Source organism: Brienomyrus brachyistius, chromosome 20, assembly GCF_023856365.1.
Source record: "Brienomyrus brachyistius isolate T26 chromosome 20, BBRACH_0.4, whole genome shotgun sequence".
Taxonomy (NCBI): Eukaryota; Metazoa; Chordata; class Actinopteri; order Osteoglossiformes; family Mormyridae; genus Brienomyrus; species Brienomyrus brachyistius.
This window is the reverse complement of record NC_064552.1, coordinates 1,759,598-1,780,637: the sequence shown is the minus strand read 5'-3', so window position 1 is coordinate 1,780,637 and position 21,040 is coordinate 1,759,598. Positions and strand designations below refer to the sequence as shown.

General features: G+C 52.5%; 1 protein-coding gene and 1 non-coding gene across 6 annotated transcripts; both read right to left on the bottom strand.

Annotated features, from left to right (window-relative positions):
- Window positions 1-3,993: 3,993 nt before the first annotated feature.
- On the bottom strand, window positions 3,994-4,086 carry trnai-uau (transfer RNA isoleucine (anticodon UAU)). The gene is given in 2 exon segments: window positions 3,994-4,029; window positions 4,049-4,086. It is a non-coding gene; the product is annotated as a tRNA-Ile (tRNA).
- Window positions 4,087-5,048: 962 nt separating this feature from the next.
- On the bottom strand, window positions 5,049-19,983 carry mta3 (metastasis associated 1 family, member 3). 5 transcript variants are annotated; one of them, XM_048987269.1, is made up of 19 exons: window positions 19,695-19,983; window positions 18,031-18,098; window positions 17,132-17,225; window positions 16,920-17,046; window positions 16,762-16,825; window positions 16,558-16,675; window positions 15,754-15,856; window positions 14,593-14,692; window positions 14,314-14,502; window positions 14,054-14,128; window positions 13,827-13,885; window positions 13,027-13,148; window positions 12,291-12,445; window positions 11,483-11,705; window positions 8,955-9,047; window positions 8,526-8,708; window positions 8,373-8,404; window positions 8,155-8,252; window positions 5,049-6,038 (listed from the first exon to the last, which is right to left on the bottom strand). In XM_048987269.1, exons 1-19 carry the CDS (start codon window positions 19,720-19,722, stop codon window positions 5,885-5,887), a joined length of 2,085 nt encoding a protein of 694 aa, XP_048843226.1. In that variant the 5' UTR covers window positions 19,723-19,983; the 3' UTR covers window positions 5,049-5,884. The 5 variants fall into 5 exon arrangements, with proteins under 5 accessions (XP_048843226.1, XP_048843227.1, XP_048843228.1 ...); XM_048987270.1 differs by lacking the exon at window positions 19,695-19,983 and adding an exon at window positions 18,250-19,021; XM_048987271.1 differs by lacking the exon at window positions 5,049-6,038 and adding an exon at window positions 7,021-7,342 and having other exon boundaries at window positions 19,695-19,982.
- Between the last annotated feature and the right edge of the window lie 1,057 nt (window positions 19,984-21,040).

Sequence of the window (21,040 nt, the reverse complement as noted above, 5' to 3'; positions counted from 1 at the left end):
TTCCCCACGACAGCACACAGGAGCATTACTCTGTGTGCGACACTTTCACCTGCATCATTCTGTCTGTCTGTCTGTCAGCGTATCTGTCTATCTGTCTCTCTACCTCTGTCTGTTTCTCTGTCGGTCTGTGTGTTTGTCTGTCTGCTCTGTCTGCTGGACTGTCTATTGCTGTCTGTTTACCTGTCTATCTCTGTCTGTCTCTGTCTATCTGTCTGTCTCTATGTCTGTTTGCCTGTCTATCTTTGTCTCTGTCTATCTGTCTGTCTCTATGTCTGTTTGCCTGTCTATCTTTGTCTCTGTCTATCTGTCTGTCTCTATGTATGTTTGCCTGTCTATCTCTCTGTCTGTCTCTATCTCTGTTTGTCTGTCTGTTTCTCTGCCTGTATGGAGCAGGCAGGGTGAGGCCTGACAGTTTCAAAGTGGCTTTTCGTGAACCCAGCTGCCCCTGAACTGCCCAAAGCATCTACTTGGCTTCAGCTTCTTCTCCCGTGCCCACTTCGTTCTCAGTGAAGCATTGCCCTGCCATATTCCAACAGTCCTGAAGTTGCTCTTCTGGATCAGGTCACCATCGTTACACAGATGTGCCCCCCCCCCCCCACCCTGCATTCCCTTTGCCCCATGCAGCTCCCAGCAACACCCCTATCAGCCTATCAACTGAGCTTGCCCTGCTTCGCCTGGGGAATGCACCTTTAAGAACGTGCCGAGGCCACACGGCCATCGCCGAAGCGATCACAGATCAAGCGATTGCGCTTTTAGTAGATGCTCTGTGACATGAGCGTGCCACCTCTAGCTTTTTTGTTTTGCTTTGCAAAAAATGATCGCGATGCACTCAGCACTGCTGTTGTCATGCGATCACGTACACACACACACACACACACACACACACACACAAACACACGCAGGGCACTCCACATCACAGCACGGGGCATTTACCCCATGGTCCTCAGCCAAAGAGCCCAGACCTGTAACTAGATGAACTGGGCAGTTTTGGTTGTGGGACTGGAGTGATGTGGACCCGCCTTCAAGGAAGGAGGAGAATAAGTCCCTATGTGGCTAATTTGGAATATTTCTGATGAACATTTGTTTGTAATATGTATGCTAAACATGCTTATTTCTCCATAAAGTTGCACACACATGTTTCGCATTGAGTTTGGCTCCGTCGTGCACTGGCGAGCCTTCCTCCAGTGCAGCTGTTTCCACTGCTCTCCTTCTTTCCGTTTCAGCTCCCCATTTTCCAGCGATGAGTCTGACCCCTCACTGCGCCTCGGGGGACGGGCCGAGCGGCTGGTTCCAGGAGAGTTCCTCACTGCGACGTCTCGTCCGCTTCCTTTTCAGCTTGATGAGGACCTTAAACTCCCCCGTTTATCTCACGCAGCATAAACTCCACTTTGATCTCAGGGTCACAGCGTGAAGATGAGCAGAATGTGCACTAGCAGAGGTGCTCCTGGCATGCTGATGGTTATCATTCAGCCTTGTTTACTAACAACCAGAGGCAGATTAATGCATAAGCCAGTACCCCCACTCCCCGATCACTACATTTTACTGCCAGTGCCCCATCCTGTAGCTGATCAGCTGCTCCATTCCTCCACGGCCCAGTCCTTCCAGTAACACTGCGGTCAACGCGGCTCATCCCAGCAAAGGGGCACTCATGGCTCTCATGCAGTCTCAAAGCAGCCTGTTATTTTGCTCACTCACCCCACAAGCATCTCACACCTTCTGCTTTAGATTAAAAGCGATACAACAATCACACAATATTTCATTCTTTATCCCAGAAGTCCGGTAAGGTAAATCGCTTCCAGCGTTTTGGGCTTGCCAGATGTGTCATCATGGAGTGACTAATGGATAACTTCTTGATCTGGAACGCAACTGTCCAAGACATTTTTCACTTCTCTTATGGTATTATTGCATTAAAGTGACCTTTTTGTCCCTGCTTACAATAACTTACGTTCAGAGAGACGCCAGGACATGTGATGACATGCTAATGACACCTCAATGACACAGCAGTGCAAGAACACAAACAAGTAAACGCTTGTCACTAACTTAAAGGGTTCATGTATACCGCAGAGCCAGAAACCACGGCTCACAAAATGGACATTTAGATGACTGGGCTGGAAAAAAAGTTCTAAGTAAAACCAACTTTTAAGAACCAGAAAACATTATTTTCCCACCAATTCTGGACGTTATTAAAGTTTATTCCTTATTGTCCCAGCTGTCAGCCTGTAGCTTCCTGTTGTCATTTTATGTAGTTCTGGGTGTGACAAAAAAAATAGCACTTCGTGCTTTGGAACCTTAAATATTATGTGTGTGATGTGTCACTATAATCCCGGAAAGTAAGTAGAGAACCAGGAAGAGGAATGCTTTGCCTTGAATAGGAACAATTCGGTATCGGGGGAGTGGGAAGGACCCTAGAGAAACGACAGACACGGAGGAGCAGAATTACCCATTTCGATTTCGCAAGGCGAGAGGAAAAACTCAGGGCTGCCGGCCATTATATAACACAGGCACACTCATAGATACCGCAGTGATTGACTGTTTAATATTCAAAGGGATGTTTTAAAACAGAGAGATACCTGCCTTAGGCCTATATCACCTTTACAGTATGAATAAAAAGGCTTTATTTGTTTTGTTACAGTTCACCCCAAATACAGCTGACAGACACACAGACTTATGACACAAACTAGCCTGTTAGCTCTTCTTCTCGTCATTTTCGCACTTTCCTGCACATACTGAGCATCGTTCAAGTTACTTACTGTCCCCCAGCCTGGCTGCTCAGCTTTAAGCATAAACACGCTTCGACTCTCAGTGTGCTGTGTTTACACAGTGCCTGCGGCTGAGTTTCTGCTGAATGACGCCTTTGCAGCATGAGCCTCGGGACGAATGACATTGCTAAGGAAATATGTGTAACTGCAGATCTGCATTTAGACAAGAAACTGCAATATAGTTCGCCTGTCAAAACCCGCATCGCTGAAAATCGCCAGTGGGAAGCTCTTTATTTTTGGTCAGAATCGTTGGTATTATACGTCAGTATTATAGGAAGATCATGGGGAACAGCAACAAAATAGAGGCGATCTCATCCATACTCTCTATTTCAAACCATCATATAACACAAATACGTCAGACTGTCCATCTATCCATTTTCTGTATCTGAGCATCCCATAAACTAGACAGAGAATAGGCACACACACGCACACACACACACACACACCCATCAAACTATCCAAGTTAAATATGTTGACTTTACACCTCGCTCATTTAGTTAAAAATCGATATATTTTCACTCATCACTCATTAATAATTATTCAAATTAATAATAAGGTATGCAAAGACATACTTCATTCCAATTAATTGTTCAAATTAGGCAAATAGAAACGTCAAGGATACAATCTTATAACTTGCAATACAAACTGTTTTGATACTTACTGTAGTGTATCCTTGTAGCGCCACCTGCTGGTGTATGAATGGAAGACCTTGTACCAAAACTGTCACGTGCAGTATTTCGCATTAGTTGTAGTAAAGCTCCTCCTTTCGGCCGTTCGAATGAACTACATTCAAATTCCCTTTAGTCTTAAGGGTGGTTCTACCGTCGCTTTCTTATTCATATCTCCTTCTTATTATTATGTATTATGACTTGTTGTTTTTGTTGTGACTTTACTGACACAAATGGAGAGGAGGATTAATTATTAAACCCTGAAAAATAAGCTTCTATTTCTTGTACACGGTCAGTCGTTTTGTACGTATATATTTATACTGTATTTTTACAGAAGCCATCGTGTTGTTTTAAAGGTAGATGTGTGTCTGTTTAAATTTATTTTATGCCAATCTAACCGATTAGCTGTAGAACTGTGACGTGTAAACCCCTCGCCGTCAGGGGACTTTCCCACGTTTCGGACCACGGCGCGAATACCGGGCTTTTCCGGGTGTCGTGCTTCTCCCTCGCCCGTCTAACACACGACGTTTTTCCTCCCCGACCCCAGACCGTCCACTAAAATATACTGCTCCAGGTGAGGCTCGAACTCACAACCTCGGCATTGCTCCGCTTGCACTGCTGTATAAGTACCGCGCGCTAACCGATTGCGCCACTGGAGCTCGGCGGTCTCGCGCGGCGCGCTGCACCCTGTGCTACATTGCGTGCTGCTGCACTGCAACTGCCGTGCTTATACTGTCGCTGCATCGCCGCTTATGAAACTGCATCATGTCTAATATTTATCCACGCGCTTAACGGGCCAGTTAAAACCGAGACGTTTCTCACTCCATTATAAATAACCACGTTCAGTTTAAATCACGGTGGTTTGTGTGTTAAATCTCTACACTCAACCTATCACCTAAATTGAGTTTTTAAATTTAGTACTATCGAGTTGTTTTAAGTCTGATTAGGATACCTGGTGACATATGACTGCAGCTGCAGTTCCAGGTGCAGCTCGCAAGCCAATAAAATTTAACATGGGGAATTCAATGTGCCCATCGCAGGGCACACTCACACACACCATTCACACCTATGGGCAATTTGGCAACTCCAATTAGCCTCTGCATGTTTTTGGACTGTGGGGGAAACCGGAGCACCCGGAGGAAACCCCACGAGGAGACTCGAACCCGGGTCCCAGAGGTGTGAGGCAACAGTGCTAACCACTGCGCCACCATGCCGCCCCCCGTCGTTGTCCAACAAGTGCAAAACACTTTTTCAGCTGATACAGGCCTTCACCGTTCACACGAAAGGTTAGTCGGTTTCCCAGACTGATTCGGTTTTATATGATTTAAACTGTCAGATTAATTCAACAGGTTAATTAATTATCAAAGTTTCCATAATAAAACACCACGCGTACATATTGTGTTATATACTATGGATTCGTGCAGTGACTCTTCCTCTGCTGGCCACCCGAGCAACTGCAACTTAAATATTGAATAAGGTCAAAAGCCTCACCGGTCTATTTGTATGAAAGACCACGACTGAAAGTCCTTAGCGATTCTGTTAAAGGCTATAAGTTATACGTTTCACTTCCGCTGCAAGCTTTCATGGGATGATAAATTACGCAGCAACAGGAACACAAACGTACAGCTCACAGCATGTTTTATTTGGGAATATTACACATCAAACATGTTGCACAGGAAAACACAACATAAATACGGGGGTGTAGGATGGATCAGTACAATAAAGGAAGCCCCGGAGACGCAGAAAAGCTGCGACCTCTGAGAGTTCATTAGCGCTGCGTAACCGAACGATTCTTTAAACGGAGGTTTCTCGCTTCAGCACTGCACTGCATACCTGCGTAGATATGCCTGGCTGTGTACTGACCCCCTGGTGGTGGCCAGGGCGGCTTCAGAAAGGGACCGGAGGTGACAGACGAAACGATTCGTACCTCTGCCGGGAAAATGACCGCGAAGCGGGTGCGCCAGCGAGTGGGAACAGCGCGTAACATCGCCCGAGTCCGACCCGCTACCCTTTAATACCACATCTACAGGGGAAGGACCCCCTTACTGACCTACCGCGGAAACAGGGCTCATTTCATCCATTTCTGATAAAATACAAGAAGTTAAGAAAAAGCAAATGTAAAAACCCTTAAATATACATTGTGATTTTGCTTGTGTGTGTCAGTGTGTGTGACAATGTTGGTTCAAGATGTCAAAAAAAAAAACAGCGCACAAACCGCGCCCCTCGAGTCTTTCTAAAACAGGGTGAAGAAACTGCAGTTATAATGGGCACCTCAGAGCTGTCATGCCTGCCTTCCAACACCAGATGGCGCTCTTTGTCTGATAACGTCTTGCTGGGGACTGCGGAGTGTGCGGTTTGCTTTTGCACCGACGACATCATGGGTGCGGGACATCGTTGGGGGTGGCCATCGGGTTCCGTCGCCGGTGCACTGGGACAGGGGGGGTGGCGGGCAGGGGGTCAGTCATGAATGACGATGGGGCCCCGGTTCCTCAGGCTGAGGTGTGGGGGGGGCTGGTGGGGAGCAGAGGGGACCCTTCGCAGGGAGATCTGCTCACATGGCTGCCTGCAGGCACGTCTTAGCTGGGAGCGAGAGAGCAGCTTCCGGGCCTTCCTGTGAGGCGGGAGAGAAAGCACTGAAATGAAGCAGAAGACCAAGCTCTGGGGGGGGGGGGGGGGGGTGGGACGAGTTGGCTGTTCAGGGGGGCGGAGCTTCCTGGAGGGTGACCCATACACGCAGAGAAAATAGTCCCCTAGAGACACACACACCGATGTAAAATGAGCTCCTCCCAACTCCTGACCAGACCGATCCTCCCATCTTCTCCTCACATCCTTCAGATGGCTGCTCTATATTTAGCGCAATATCTGTACTGGTGGAGCCCGGATACCAAAGCTCATCCTAAAGCAGCATTAATAATGGGGGGAGGGGGTGCTTTTTCCCTGGGAATGGGGGGGGGGGGGTAGACACAATGACATGAAGATAGGGTGCATGAAAGAAACAGGGGTCAGATAGCAACACGGAGGGGGAGATGGGGGTGAAGCACCATCCAGTGGAGCTCTGCATGGTCAAAACACCAGGAGCAGCTACCTGGGACATCAGAAAACAGCAGGCTGCTCTGGCAGCCTTCGGCCTCTAGGGGTCTGTAGCTCCAGCTGTCTATGACTCCAGGTGATGCCCGGTGGACTTTAAGTTTAGACCTGATCATTTTAGACTTGATCACTTCAGACCCGATCAGATTAGTCCCAGCGAGTGCCATATCTGAAATGTTCACGATGCAGATGGAAATGGAGGTACAAATGGGCCAGTGACCTCTGAGAAGCCCAGCGGAAAAGTGTCGGTTTGAACATGGAGGCTGATGATGCCCATTGAGACCATTAGCGTTCAGGCTCCGGATATGGGCTGCAGCATCTAAAAGAATATATCAAGTCATATATCTCTGGGTTATACCTCTAAAAGCCCATAATTAGCAGTGGTTCCCAAGGATACCTAGCTTCCCTTGGTGGGGGTGATGATCCATTTCTGTTTGCATATGTTCTCCAGGGGAAGATTTCACTGGAAGCATGTCTTCAAGATGCAAATCAGTACAGAAGGTCATGATTACAGTGCAGGTCTAACTCAGATAATGTATGTCAATCGTGTGGAGTTCAGCAGGTCTCCAGTGTGGAATGAGGCGAGTGGATAGATTATGGTCATTTGAATCTTTATTAGAAGCATGGATATATTCACAGATGTTTAATTGTGTTGTTGCTAAGCTGCAGACAGCTCTGCCTGGATGCTGAACTTGCAACAATGATGAACAGACATATAGATGTAGCTTCTATCCAGGAAGATGTATCATATAAACTGCATTATATTACTGTCCGTACTGCATGATCTCACTGTGCAGGGGGTCCTCCACTGGCTTCTCCAGCTTCCTCCTACAGTCCAAAGACATGCAGTCAGGCTGGTTGGTGTCTCTGATTGGCCCCTGAGGTCTGTGAGTGTGTGACTGTGATGGACAGGCATCCTGTCCAGGATGTGACTCTGACCAGGACGAAAGGCTAGAAGCTGGATGGATGGATGGATGGATGGATGGATAGATGGATGGATGGATGGGTTTTTTTACATACTGTCACTGGGTACATGCCAGTACCTATATGTACAATTTATTAGTGAAGATCTCCCTACATTTGCTGCAGAGTTACAATTCAACTGCCGATTTGGTCTGTAGTAACTTCAAAGTGGTTACGCCAGGTCCTCTGACTTCAGCAGGCAAAGAGAATCCCACCAAAATGTAATCACTGCTTTTCATTTTAAAGACTCGGTGTTAGCAATGCTGAATTAGCGTTTGTCAGACTGGATACGCAGATCACAGCGTGCAGCTGCACAGGCTAAACTTAGGGGCTGTAATTCCTTCGTCTTCCTGGCCACTGGAGAGTGACGCACACGAACATCTCAGTTTTCTTCAGTGTGGCCAATCGACTCGGATATCTCTGCTCCGCTTCCACCATTAAAAGCTGTCACCACTAATTAAGAGAGTAACACATAACTTTGTGCGAGATTTAATTAGCCCTTTTGTGCTACTTAAACTAATTATCACCACGGGTGCCAATCAAAGCACGACGATCCTCAGCTGCTTGGTACCCACAATGCACTGCAACAACCTTAGACCCAGCACTGAATGTTTCGCAGTTGCGCAGGTCGCAGATCATGTCAGTTACCAGTCTCCTTGGAGACTGAGTGGCTCTACCTGGTCTCCCAGGACACGAGGAAGAAGCTGTCGTCAGGGGCGTCGATCCAGTTGGGCCGACGCTTACGCAACACGTTGCCGCTGCTGCTTCCGTTGTGCTGGGGGCGGGGGGGGAGGGGGGGGTGAGTCTCCTGAAAGATACATCTCTCCACAACCCCTCCCCCGTCACCCTCAACAGGGGGGTGATTCTGTCACAGACGGCAACTGGAGAAACTCACCAACAGGCTTCCCACTGTGTGACTCGAGTTCTCTGCAAGAAAGCAGGAGGTCGGGTGAGCCTGAGACTCCCGGTGCATTATGGGATGTGCTGAGGTTCCACCGGGGCAGGAGCAGCGTGGCCACGCGGCGTGTCTGTTTGCCTGGGGACTTACCTTGGCCCGCAGCTGCCCTCCTCTCTGCACTGCTCTCCATCCTGCTATGGTGGTGGTATCCGCGCTTTCCCAGCATGCCTAGCGGCCCATGGCTAGGCAGTGAGGAGAGCAGACGCCGGGGGGGCGGGACCTGGAGACCTGGAGTGCGGGGAGCCCGGGTCATGTTGGGGGCTGGGCGAGACTCTGAAACAGACAGCAAGTCCAGTTGGTGCGTTTATGATGCGTGCTGGGGGTGCGGTCTATAGGGGGCGGGAGGGGGGGTGCATAGGGAGTCAGATGCTAGTGGGGGGGTGGGGTCATGAATCGAGGTGATGGATAGATGACGAGCCCAGAGCTCCTAAGTGTGACAGAGACACGCATCTTCAGAAAGGAGTGACCTTCTGTGGGGGTCGCAGGGCAGCGTGGGGGGCGTGTACGCGTGCGACTCACCCAGGAAGCGCAGCACGCTGCTGAGGCTGCTCCTCTGCACGCTCCGCAGCTGCGCTGGTGGCGCCCCCAGTCCCTCAGAGGCTCGCGACATGTCTGCAAGGCAGAGCCACAGTGTCAGGGGGGGGCGGCAGCGAGCACGCACCTCTCAGCCAGAGCCATCAGACGTCGACTGCTTCCCGAGGCCCGCCCCATCTCTGTGGACCTGAGTTCCCAAGCCCCTGAGTTCACCAGCGCCCCCGTGTGGCCCGATGCGGCTCCCTCACGTCCCTCCGGCTCGCCGGCGGTGCATTAGCGACCGCAGCCGCATCTCAGCAGCAGCGGCGAGTCCCTCCCCAGCCGAAAGGCAAAAATCCAGGGATGGTGAGGCTCTATATGGGTGGGGGGGGGTGCATAGGGGGTCAGATCGAGGTGATGGATAGATGATGAGCCCAAAGCTGCCCAGTGGGACAGAGACACGCAAGACCCCCCCTTGGATTTTACTGTGCCCCCCCTTCCACGGAGCACATATGCCATCTATAACAGGCCTGCTGGCTTCACACAGCAGGATAGCAGACTGATTAGTACGCTGATATGTTACAGGGGCATGATCCCGAGTTTCATTTACCTTTGATTTATGCAGCCGATGCTTCGGTCCAAAGCGGCATGTGCATTTCTGAGAAAGCAGGATTTTGGCTCATGGCTAAAGCGGAGGACTTGGCCCCGCCCATTCTAGTGAATCGCCATCAGCACACTAGTCTAAGTGGGCAGGCAGCCTGGACTGGGGGGGCAAGGGGTACTGAAGCTGCCATAGATAAAGTGGAGGGAGAACAAAACATACAAAGAGGTCAGATTTCACGCTGGGGGGCAGAGCAGGCTCAGCTCTGGATGACGACGCCATGTACACAGGGAGACCCCGATGTCTGTGAGCAGGAAGGATGGAGGTTCGAGTGAGACGCCACACAATGGCAGCATGAGAGGGTGGAGCCCCAGCCGTAGTGGGGGCGGAGCCCATGAGCACCGCCTCCAGGGTGAGGAACATGAACCATGACTGAAAGACACACGAAGGACAGGAAATGACAAGGACGACGAGGAAGGAGACTTTCAGCTGTGCTTTTATTGATCTTGGGGTTCTTTTGCCCAGAGGAGGGTCACACAAAGGGGGCGGGCAGTCAGGAGGGCACCACCTCCTGGCACCCGGGCAAAGGTGGGCGGGGCTCACACACACATTTAAGGCAGAATGTCAGCGAGGAGTGAAAAAGGGGGAGCTGGAAGTGGGGATGGAGATGAATGGATGGTCCTGTCACTTGGATACCATAGAACCTCAAAACGACATGAGGTTCCAGCATCGCCCTGGGAACACCCCCACCCCTCTGACATCACAAGGCAAAACCCCATCACAGACCGGGGCCCTGAGGGCACGGAGAGTGTCCTATCCTGCTGTCAGGGGGCGTCTGGCTCAGCAATCACAGTGTAGAGTTTTCATTGGGAAGCTGGTGGATCAGGGGACGGCGGACAGGAAGCACGGCTGAGGGCCAGGCCGTCGGTGGGCGGGGCCCTGCCTGGGGGAAGCCAACTGCTAATGCATTTAACCACAGCATGGCGGACAAGCCCCTCCTCTACAAAGGGTCCAGACTTCATTTCCCTAAGGGGAGGAGGCCATCTACGTTTGCTTCTCATGGAGTGACTTAGAGCTGAGACTAAAGCCAGCTACTAACCTAAATGCGAAGGCCTCACCATCACGCGACTGCCTGTGCGCGTGACTCAGAGCCGCGCATTCAGCGTGACAGCAGGCAACCTCACACTGAATTACAGCATTCTGGCCAGACGGGTTCCAGAGCAAAGCACTAGTAAGTGCGATTACACACACACACACCCCCAGAAAAACAGGTGACACCCATGTGCATGACACACACACACACCCCTAGACTGACAGGCAACATGCACAAGCTCTCTCTCTCTCTCACACACACACACACACACCCCAGCATACACCTCACTCACAGGTTAAGGCAGAGGACAGACGTGTTACTATTGCAGGCGGGGATGTCACTGCGTCTGAATCCAGTGCAGCTCACAAAATACAGATTAGTGTAGATAAAATACATCATTCTACTTATGTACAAATTGATCTAAAAAACATAGGCATCACACCCCACCCCCACCCCTCCCATGTCATTACCAAGGACAGATTATTGGCAAAAATCAACACTGCCACCTTGGTGTACGCTATGCAGTGGTGCAGTGGTGCCCCCGCCACCTGCGAAGCCAAAGCCCCGAAGCTGAGCCCAAACATAAAGGGTGTCATGCATGAATCCTCCGAGGTGAGATATGGCGGGGGGGGGGGGGTAAAATGAACACAAAGATAACACGGGGCAGGCGTTCTTTATTGGAGAAGGGGGGGGTGAGGAAAAAAATACAAAAACCAAAAATATAATAACAATAATAATAATAATAATAATAATAATAATAACAGCAATAAAAAAAACCATGAGACACGTAGGAGGGAATGGCAGCGAGATGGGGGGGTTAGGAATTTAAAGAGCTCTTACACTCCGCCTTTATGGCGCCACAGTTAATGGGCACAAAGGGGCGGCGTGCGGCCCGGCGCAGCCTGATGATGTCACGGCACATGTGACGCGCCAGCTTGGTGAGCCGTGTGGCCTGCAGCAGGAAGGCCTGCTTGGTCTTCACCGAGGACTTGGGGCTGCCCGTGTTGCGCATGGGGGCCAGGTGAGCCGACTGGCGGGGGCCGTGAGCACGGGACCGGGGCTCCTGCGGGCACAGATGGAGGTCGGGCATCAGCACATGGGCGGGCACAGGGAGCGGAAGAAGTGCGTCACGCGGCGAGAGTGAGGAGAGGTGCCTTCCCCGGAGGTACGGGGATCGATCACTTTGGGAGAGCTCGCCGCCACGTACATTAGGCTCCTGAAGACTGCAAAGTAAGACCCCTTTGTTCCAGTGCAGTTGGAGAGAGAGCAGGAAGGACAGCCTGGAGCCCAGGCCACACACACAGCGAGCACGACTCCCGAGGAGCACAGGCGCTGCCCAGAACCCCTGATTACAGGCTGAGAATGCGACAGGCGCGTTCTGGAGCAGGACCCGACTGAGGCGAGCAGGAGCAGCCGGGGGGGGGGCCGCAGTGATGCAGCAGCAGGATCACAGCACCGCCCGGGGCATTCACACACTGCAAACCCCACATCACATTTCATCCTGGCTAGAGCCCCACTGGCATGGAGGTGCAGCTCTGCGGTGGGGCTGAAATCAATAGAGCTTGTCATAATAAAGTAAATGGTGGCACAAACTACCTGATGTCAGCCATACCCTGGCGCGGGGGGGGGGGGGGGGGGGGGTACTCACATTGGGGGAGGGGCTGGATGGTGCCTTCTCCTCTCCATCAGCTCGGCTGGGCATCTTCAGCCCCCCGTACTTTTTCCAGTACATCCAACAGGACACGCAGAGCCGGCACTGCATGTTGGGGGGGCCCCACGAGTACCACTGCGCCGACTGCATGGCTGTGGGGGAGGGGGGCAGAGTGAGCTGCCAGATCATGTAACTCAAATTGGGCACTAAAAGATTCCATGACAGGTGAATGGTTTGAGAGGAACATGCCGGAAGCCCTGGAAGCGGCCAGTGACCAGACCAGTGATTTCAATGCTGAGAACAGACATCATTCGCAGTGTTTCCACTCCATTAGCAAAAAGCAGACGCCACACGTGGCTGTTATAACAAGAAGGCAAGATGGTCGGCACCCCCCAGCAACCTGAAGCTGAAGTCACTGAAGACAGGTGGCCAGGCAACACCACAAGCCCTGGGAAGGCACGGGCTATAAGGTAAGCCCCCTTCATACACTGAGCTCCATAGCGCCACCCAGTGGTACGGAACGACGATTAGCTAGACTGACTACCAGCACCATCACTCACAAACCAGACATAAGCAGGTCTGGGTGCTTCCTCAGTCCATCCAGTGCACTAAAGACACCGACAGGACAGGAATCCTCAGGGCTGTACCATAGCAGCCCAGACTAAGGGCCACTGAACACAGTTGCCCTCACTTCCAGTGCCCAGTGCGACTTCCTGCTTCCCAGCTTACTCACAGTAGCAGCTCTCGCAAGCTCGCCCTCCGCTGGTCGCCTGGTGCCCCGGCAGTGCAGCTGCGCCGTTCACCGCGCTCATCTTGCCGTTGCTGACGGAGATCTGGTTGGGGTTGGGCTTGTTGCTACAGGGCAGAAAGTGGGAGGGCAGCACAGGGAAAAACAGAAGGAGATCGGGCTGAAGAGCAGCTATAGGGCAAGTTCTCCGAGCTGTACACGGACACAGAGACACACGGCTTTAAATAACAAACAACCGGTCTGCAATCCATTCAGCCAAACGGTTTCACAGCCCTTTAACAACTTCCACATCAATGACATCACAAACTCCACCATATCCAGAGGACAGACCCTCTAACTCAGAAGGACAAGACATGTAGTTTGGGAAGTTCAGATTATTTAGAGTTTTGCTGAGAGAGTGAAAAGGGGGGGGGGTTCAATGCAATAGAGAAGGTAGTGCAAACATGCACCATTTTCTGTGACGGGCAACTGAGTTCCACATAGTTTCTGGCCTGTCTAATCGTTATAATGGCCGTTTTCTGTTTTCTACTTAACAAGAATGGAAATACTGTACATGCTGAGGGCCCAGCAGGGCAGTAACACAACACTTGTGTCACCCGTGACTCATCCAAGGCGAGAATATTAACCACCCGGCAAACATTCAGGACAACAACGCACAAACAGACAGACGAACACACAGACAGGCGGAGAGGGAGACAGGCAGGCAGAGAGACAGGTACAGAGAGAGAGACACCAACAAGGACACAGGCAGAGACAGACAGGGAGGGAGAAGCAGGCACACTTACTAGGTAGGGATGTACACTTGCTTCAGTTTGCTCTCGGCTTCCGCTGCCTTCAGCCGTTTCTAATGAACACAGAGCAGCATTAATCATCTCACTAGCTGCCCATCCAACCCAACAGCAACAGCACCCTCTATAGGTGCATCTAAAACAGTGTCCTGTGGTGTGCAGGCATGACATGACGCGACCCCCCTATCCAACCCTGTCCACCCTCCCCGGTGTGCGGCCCTCACCTGCTGCACGTATCGGTCTGTCGTCTTCCACATGTAGTAATACTCGATGATGCTGGTCAGTGACTTCCAGGGGAGCTACAGTAAAAGGGCAGGGCGGTGACTCGTGGGCTGCCGAGCAGGGGGGCCACTACAGAGCCCCCACATACACCGCACACTCGCGGTACAGAGAGCACACTCAAGCCAGATCAGTTACCAAGACCTTAGAACCTACTCGTATCCTAGCAACATCGTGGGGAGTCCACCCCGGAGCCCCGACTCACAAAGTCCTGCCGGATGTCACTGAAGTCCTTGCCGTATTTCTCGAGCGCCTCCTCGAAGAGGCCGGCCTCCGAAGCGCTCCATTCCTCCATCTCGTCGCGGCAGAGCACAGGGCCGCCCTGCGGCACCAGCACGCTGATGGCCCCAGACAGGCTGTAGCCGTGCCGGTGCAGCGTGTCCATGGCGTGGAACTGTCCCAAGAGACATGAAGAGGCAGCACGCGTCACAAATGGGTTTCCCAGCGCAAGGGCGGCCAACCAGAAATGGGAGGGCGGGCTCACCAGGGTGATGTCGCGGGAGGCGGCGGCGGCACTCATGTGCAAGCTGGGCTGCCGGACAGAGCTGCTGCAGTCCAGGGCTCGGGCGAAGGTGCCCACCGCACTGTGGGGGAAGGGGAGGACAGGATGGGAGGGTCACGTGATGCCCCGAAGGAGTCAGACGGTCAGCCTGCGCCGCCCATCACGACCGTCACCGTCATCACAGTCATCACCACCACCACCGTCATCACAGTCATCATCACCACCAGTCATCACCACCACCACTGTCGTCAGTCATCATCACCATCACTGTCGTCAGTCATCATCACCATCATCACCGTTCACCACCACTGTCATCAGTCATCATCACCACCACTGTCATCACCACCGTCGTCAGTCATCATCACCATCATCACCACCACCACTGTCATCAGTCATCATCACCATCACTGTCGTCAGTCATCATCACCATCATCATCACCACCGTTCACCACCACTGTCATCAGTCATCATCATCACCACCGTCGTCAGTCATCATCACCACCGTCGTCAGTCATCATCACCACCGTCGTCACAGTCATCATCACCACCGTCGTCACAGTCATCATCACCACCGTCGTCACAGTCATCATCACCACCGTCGTCAGTCATCATCACCACTGTCGTCAGTCATCATCACCATCATCACAAGAATCAGTCAACATCACCTTCTTCAGTCAATACCATTATCACAACCATCAGTTCTGTCATTACAACCACCTTCCTCACCATCATCACAACCAGTAGTCACCATCACCAGCTGTCATCACAGCCTTCATCATCAGTCGCCATCAGAACCATCACAGCTATTACAACCACCTTCATCATTAGTCATCATCACAACCACCTTAATAATCATCACTGTCATCATCATCAAATCCAGTCAGCTGTCATCATCATAACTACTTTCATCATCGTCATCATCATCATCGTCACAGCCATCACAAACTTCACCATCACCACAATCATATTCGTCGTCATCATCATATTCATCACTACAATTGTCAGCAGGCATGTTTAAACAGAAAGGAGAAACCCCTGCCTCCCTCACAGAGCCAAGCCCGGCCCCCAGGGATAGATCCACCACTTCAGAAATAAATTGACTTTGCATGTCAGGTATGGGGCACACGCAAGTATCAGCCATACCGAGCAACAACAAGGAACTGGTCGATCTGCTTGTTCGTCAGAGGGCACTGGGGGTCCCACATTTTCACCTCCAGCTTGGACTGATCCCGGTCGTCTGGCTCGCCTGCCGGGAACAGGGGAATGGGGGGAGTGAGCTGATCGCTTCACCGGCACATGCAGCCATTACTGCTGGAGTAGACCGTTTTTCCACAGCAGAAGTGGAAAACTCTGGGCAGTACCATAAAAGGAGCATGGGGGGGGGGGGGGGGGGGGCAGTCAGACATCCTCCTAAAAAACAATAAACTGCATCACTGATGAACTCTGGGGAAATTCTGGTCTATGTTATGGCACAAACCAGGAGGGTAAGAGAGAACAAAGCCCCAAGAGGCCCGCGGCACCACTGATGGGGGGGTGGGATGGGGGTCATTGATTATTCACAGTTTGTGGCGGCAGATGTGACAGATGGATAAGGACGCAGTCCCACCGTGAAACTGGCAGGAAAATCACGGCGATATGGAGCACAGCTAATCACGCCATTTCATCTTTATCACCGCGGAGACTGTCCACGGGCAACCACGCAGGACTTGCCCACAGTCGCCGGGACTCCCCCAAACTTCCAGTACAGCAGGTGATGTGACTGACCGTGCTGACTGGCTAACCTGGTCCTCCACCCCAACTATGGGCTCCAAGACTCCGACAGTCAAGGGAAGAGTAGAGTCATCAGGAAAGGAGAGGTGAGGCAGTGAGTGTGGAGGAGGAGGAGGAGCATGGAGAGAGAGAAGGAGCCAGTCTCCTCTATGGGGGGGCACCCACATACACACTCACCGTCCTGCAGCATGTCGGGCACGTCGGCCTGGAAGCGAGGCCCCACACGGATCTCACCCTTGTCGGCCAGCAGGGTCTTCTGCGTAGGGTCGTACACCAGTGAGTAGAAGAACGAGTCCTGTTGGGGAGGGAGGGGGGGTGTCACATCAAAACACTGCACCGCCATTAGTCAGCCTAGAGCTATGATCCACTCGGTCGACGCACCTCCCTGTCCAGGTAGGAGAGCACAGACTCGGTCTCGTTCAGGAGAGCCACACTGCACTTCCCCCTGCAGAAGGGAGGGAAGGAGGTGGGTTGGCATCACATGATCGGGGGCCACAACCACCCCTAGCATGTATGTGTGCACATGCGTGTGCGTGCACCTGATGTGAGTCGCCGGCAGCGACTCGTACTGCCGTGACAGGAAGAGCTCGCGGTGACGAAGCTGGTGCTTCTGCTTGTCGCTGAGCTCCGGGTCACTCGAGCTCGCCTTCTCCTCCTCCAGGTCCTCTGGACAGGGAAAGCGCGGGTCAGAGAGGTGGGGGACACGCCACCCCCCCCCCCATCCCTACACACACACACACACACCACCCACTTGCGTGCTTGTCTGCCAGCTGGATCAGGCTGTGTGAGATGTCCCTCCGCCTGTAGAAGCAGACCACCTTCGCCTCGACGTTCCCACTGGCCGTCTGAAACAAAGCACACGGGTCACGGCCAGAACCCAGCACATTCCCAGCACACACACTATCCCAAAGAGAGTTTGTGATTATCAACCCCGTCTGAGGTCAGGGACATTCAGAGGCATCACGGTGCTCAGACATTCCTGCAGGAACCAGTTTCAATTCACGGTCTTCATGCTGTGGGGGGGGAATAAAACCCTCGATAAAAGCACTAAAACGATCCATCCAACTGTGCATCCGAAGCAGCCAGCAGGGCTTCACCCCGAAATGCTTATCAGCTTTCGTCCAGCTCACAGAAACCAGCAGATGTGAAGCAACGACAGGCAGCACATGTGACCCAGGCTGCTCCAATCAGAACACAGGACAGGGTCACAGCCCACAGTACGTCTGACTGAATGTACAGGTCAGACCTGCAAACTGAGCTCACTGGGAAAAGACAGAACGATGCTCAGGCGTGGTCTCACGGGGCCGTAGCCATGGCGACCGCGGGCGAGGCAGCCACCCAACACCTGTCTGCGTATCAGGTTACCGCGTGGATGCGGACCCTGGGGAGCATAACTGCCCCCCCCCCCCAAAAAAAAAAACCAGCTCAGAGTCTCCAGCTGGGAAGTCGTCAGCGGCGAGTTACAGATCATATCCGTCACAGGACCACAGTCAACAGACCACCGGCCTGTGCTTGCAGAGCCAGAACTCTTCAAAATGCTGTTATTGTAGCGTCGTCACAAGGAGCACATGACGCCGGGCACCCTGACAGTAGCTGTGCCCCCACGTGGCAGCATTTGCTGATACCAATAACCCATATACTTTTGCATACCTTATTCAGCTCCTCTATGCGCCGGATCAGGTACGGGTTACTGGAGGAATTCTCGAAGAAGACGTAATCTGCAAGGAGAGAAAAGAGAGCCTTGAGAAAGACCTCCGAAGCCAAACAAAGGGAAAGGAGGATTCGCAAGTACAACAGCAATAAAGATACACAGCGTTACTTCAAGAATGACAGCAAACAAGAAAGCTAGAGGGTCACAGCGGTATTTACTCATAAGAGGCTGTGGGGTGTCCATGACAGGCACAGGTGTCCCGCCCCAGCTGCCTTCCAACAATCACCCTCTTACATGAATTCACAGAAAATGAGTCCAATTAGTTCTGTACTTAGCCAAACATCATTCTTGAGCACCTCAGGCTCACTGAGCATCACCGGCGAGCTAAAGGCCAGGCTGGTGCAGGAGCTCGGCGGCACGACCCAAATGCTGACGGACGCCGGAGCTCAAACGGCCCATTCGTGTGCTGGAGCCACTCTGGGGCCGGGGGGCATTCCGCAAGTGGTCGGGCAGACGGCACGTCCAGCAGGGCTAGGCCAACCCAAACCCTAACCCACATGGTCTTAACCATAACCAAAGCCTGCCACGCGTCATACCAGCCGACATCACGCAGCAGTGGTACAGCACCACGATGCATCACGCAGCAGTGGTACAGCACCACGATGCATCACGCAGCAGTGGTACAGCACCACGATGCATCACGCAGCAGTGGTACAGCACCACGATGCATCACGCAGCAATGGTACAGCACCACGATGCACCACCCAGGAATGGTACAGCACCACGATGCATCACGCAGCAATGGTACAGCACAACGATGCATCACCCTGCAGTGGTACAGTATCGTGATACATAACCCTGCAGTGATACAGTATCGTGATACATAACCCTGCAGTGATACAGTATCGTGATACATAACCCTGCAGCCTGCAGTGATACAGTATCATGATACATAACCCTGCAGTGATACAGTAACCCCTGGCGTCACTAATTATGTTAAAAAAAAAAAAAAAAAAAAAAAAACACCGGGACGGGGGTGGGGGGGGGGGGGGGTGGCTGTCACGGATCAGCGGGATTAAGCCTGACAATCAGGCGATTAAATATATTTACAAACATATTCATATCCGATGTTAACAGCTCCAGCCCCTGCGGATCACAAAGCCCGGTGCCTCTAAAGCATTAAAGCCTGCCGTCCCTCCATCTGCGGGACTTTATCTCAAACTCTCTCCGCTATCTGCGGTGCTTCTGTCTCTCGGGAGCCGCTTTAATGCTGCCTGCAGGCCGTTACCGCCGCACAGGGGAAACGTGGCCCTATCTCTGCAGGTGTCGGTACACGGACCGTCCGGGACGCCCACGATCAGCAGGCGCCTCGGCCGCAACGCCGTGGATCTGCGCACAAAAGCGCCGGGATACAAAGAGGCGTCGGAGGACGCGATCGGCGAAGGGCTGCGGCGGAGAGCTCGGCGAGCGGCGGCCAGGGCAGCACTGTGCCCAGGCCCGAAGCGCCCCGCCACCGCAAAGCCGCAGCCCACGCCGGGCCAGAGGCTCGCTTCCCCCTCCGCCACTCCCGACCGGCGCACCCGCCGAAAGCCGGCCGGGGCCCCCATCCGCGCCGGCGCACGTTAAAAGCGGTCCCGCAATCCCCACATCGGGGCCGACATACCTCCGACCCGGTACATGTTGGCCGCCATTTCTGCCCTCCTGTAGTGTTAAAAAGAGACGTTCATAAATAAATAGCGCGATAAGCAGAGCTTATCGGAGAAATCGCTTAAAACACGCGAATATTTTATAAGGTGTGCGTTTTCGCGGAGGGGGAGAACCGGGCTGGTGCTTCAGGATCCCCCCTCCCAGCTTTCACGGTACAATGCAGCGAGCTAGACGCCGAGAGGCTGCGATCAGCCGGTATCCGCTTCCTGGTGGGGGGGTGGAGGGAAGGGGAGGGGACCCGGGAGGGAGGCGCTGCGAACAGACACACGCATCCCGTATAAAAGCCGGACAGGAAGCTGTTGCTCCTTTGCCCCGCTGTCTGGTTATCCTAGTAGGACTAACTTTAGCAGTTAAGTGACCCAGGGCTAACCTGAGGGTGAGCTGCAACTACGTAATACTGCCGCTGGCTGAAGTTAGAGGTGGTCAAGTAGCCGTTTCAATTGGCATAAAAGCGAACAAGATGCTGCATTTAATTATTTTCTGCACAAACACACTTCTGTAATATCTGGGATTTTGTGTTAGCATCGGCTCCCAACATTTCCAGCTGCAGAGCTCTGAAATCTGATCTCCTTCCATCCATCCATCCACCCACCCATTTCCCGCCGCATATCCAGGCTCCGATCCACTCATTCTCCCAAATTCAAAAAGCGCCTCTCGCACGCAGAAAGGGCTGCAGTGTTAACAGGACTTTAAGGACATATGTTCAGTGAAATTCTGTCTGGTATTATGGCCATACGGCTGGAACATCTAGCAAAGATAGGCATGGAGTGCTGCCTCAATGCCCAGAGTGATTCTACTCGGCTGGGCCCTTGAGCGAGACCCTTAACCTTAATTGCTTCATCCTGGGTATGATGTTAATCTACATCCAGCCCTATAAGGAGGTCCTCCAACTTAAAGGGAATAACTTGCGGGTCGGTGGCAGGATTGCCACTTCAGGCACTGGAAAAAACTCACACTGGTCCATTTGGACTGGTGTGGTGCTGAGGTGTCACCCACCACATCCCTGAGGTGGTTTGTCGTGTGGTGAGTGTGGCAACGCGCTGTAATCAGTGCATGCCCCTTACCTCTCTCCTCTAGTGAAGATCAGGGTTTTTGACGCTCTGCATATCATACTGAGTCCACAGCATCACAAACATGTACAAAGTGTGAGACCGGCACTACAGCATCCCTGAGTGTAGAGCTTGCCAATCTGAAGCAGTCCCACACGCGCTCAGAAAGTTCCTGCTCCCATGCCTGCAATTGTTGGACTGAGGTAGATGCCTGCTGGTGCATTAACAGTAGATCCGTTATTACTGCAGGCTT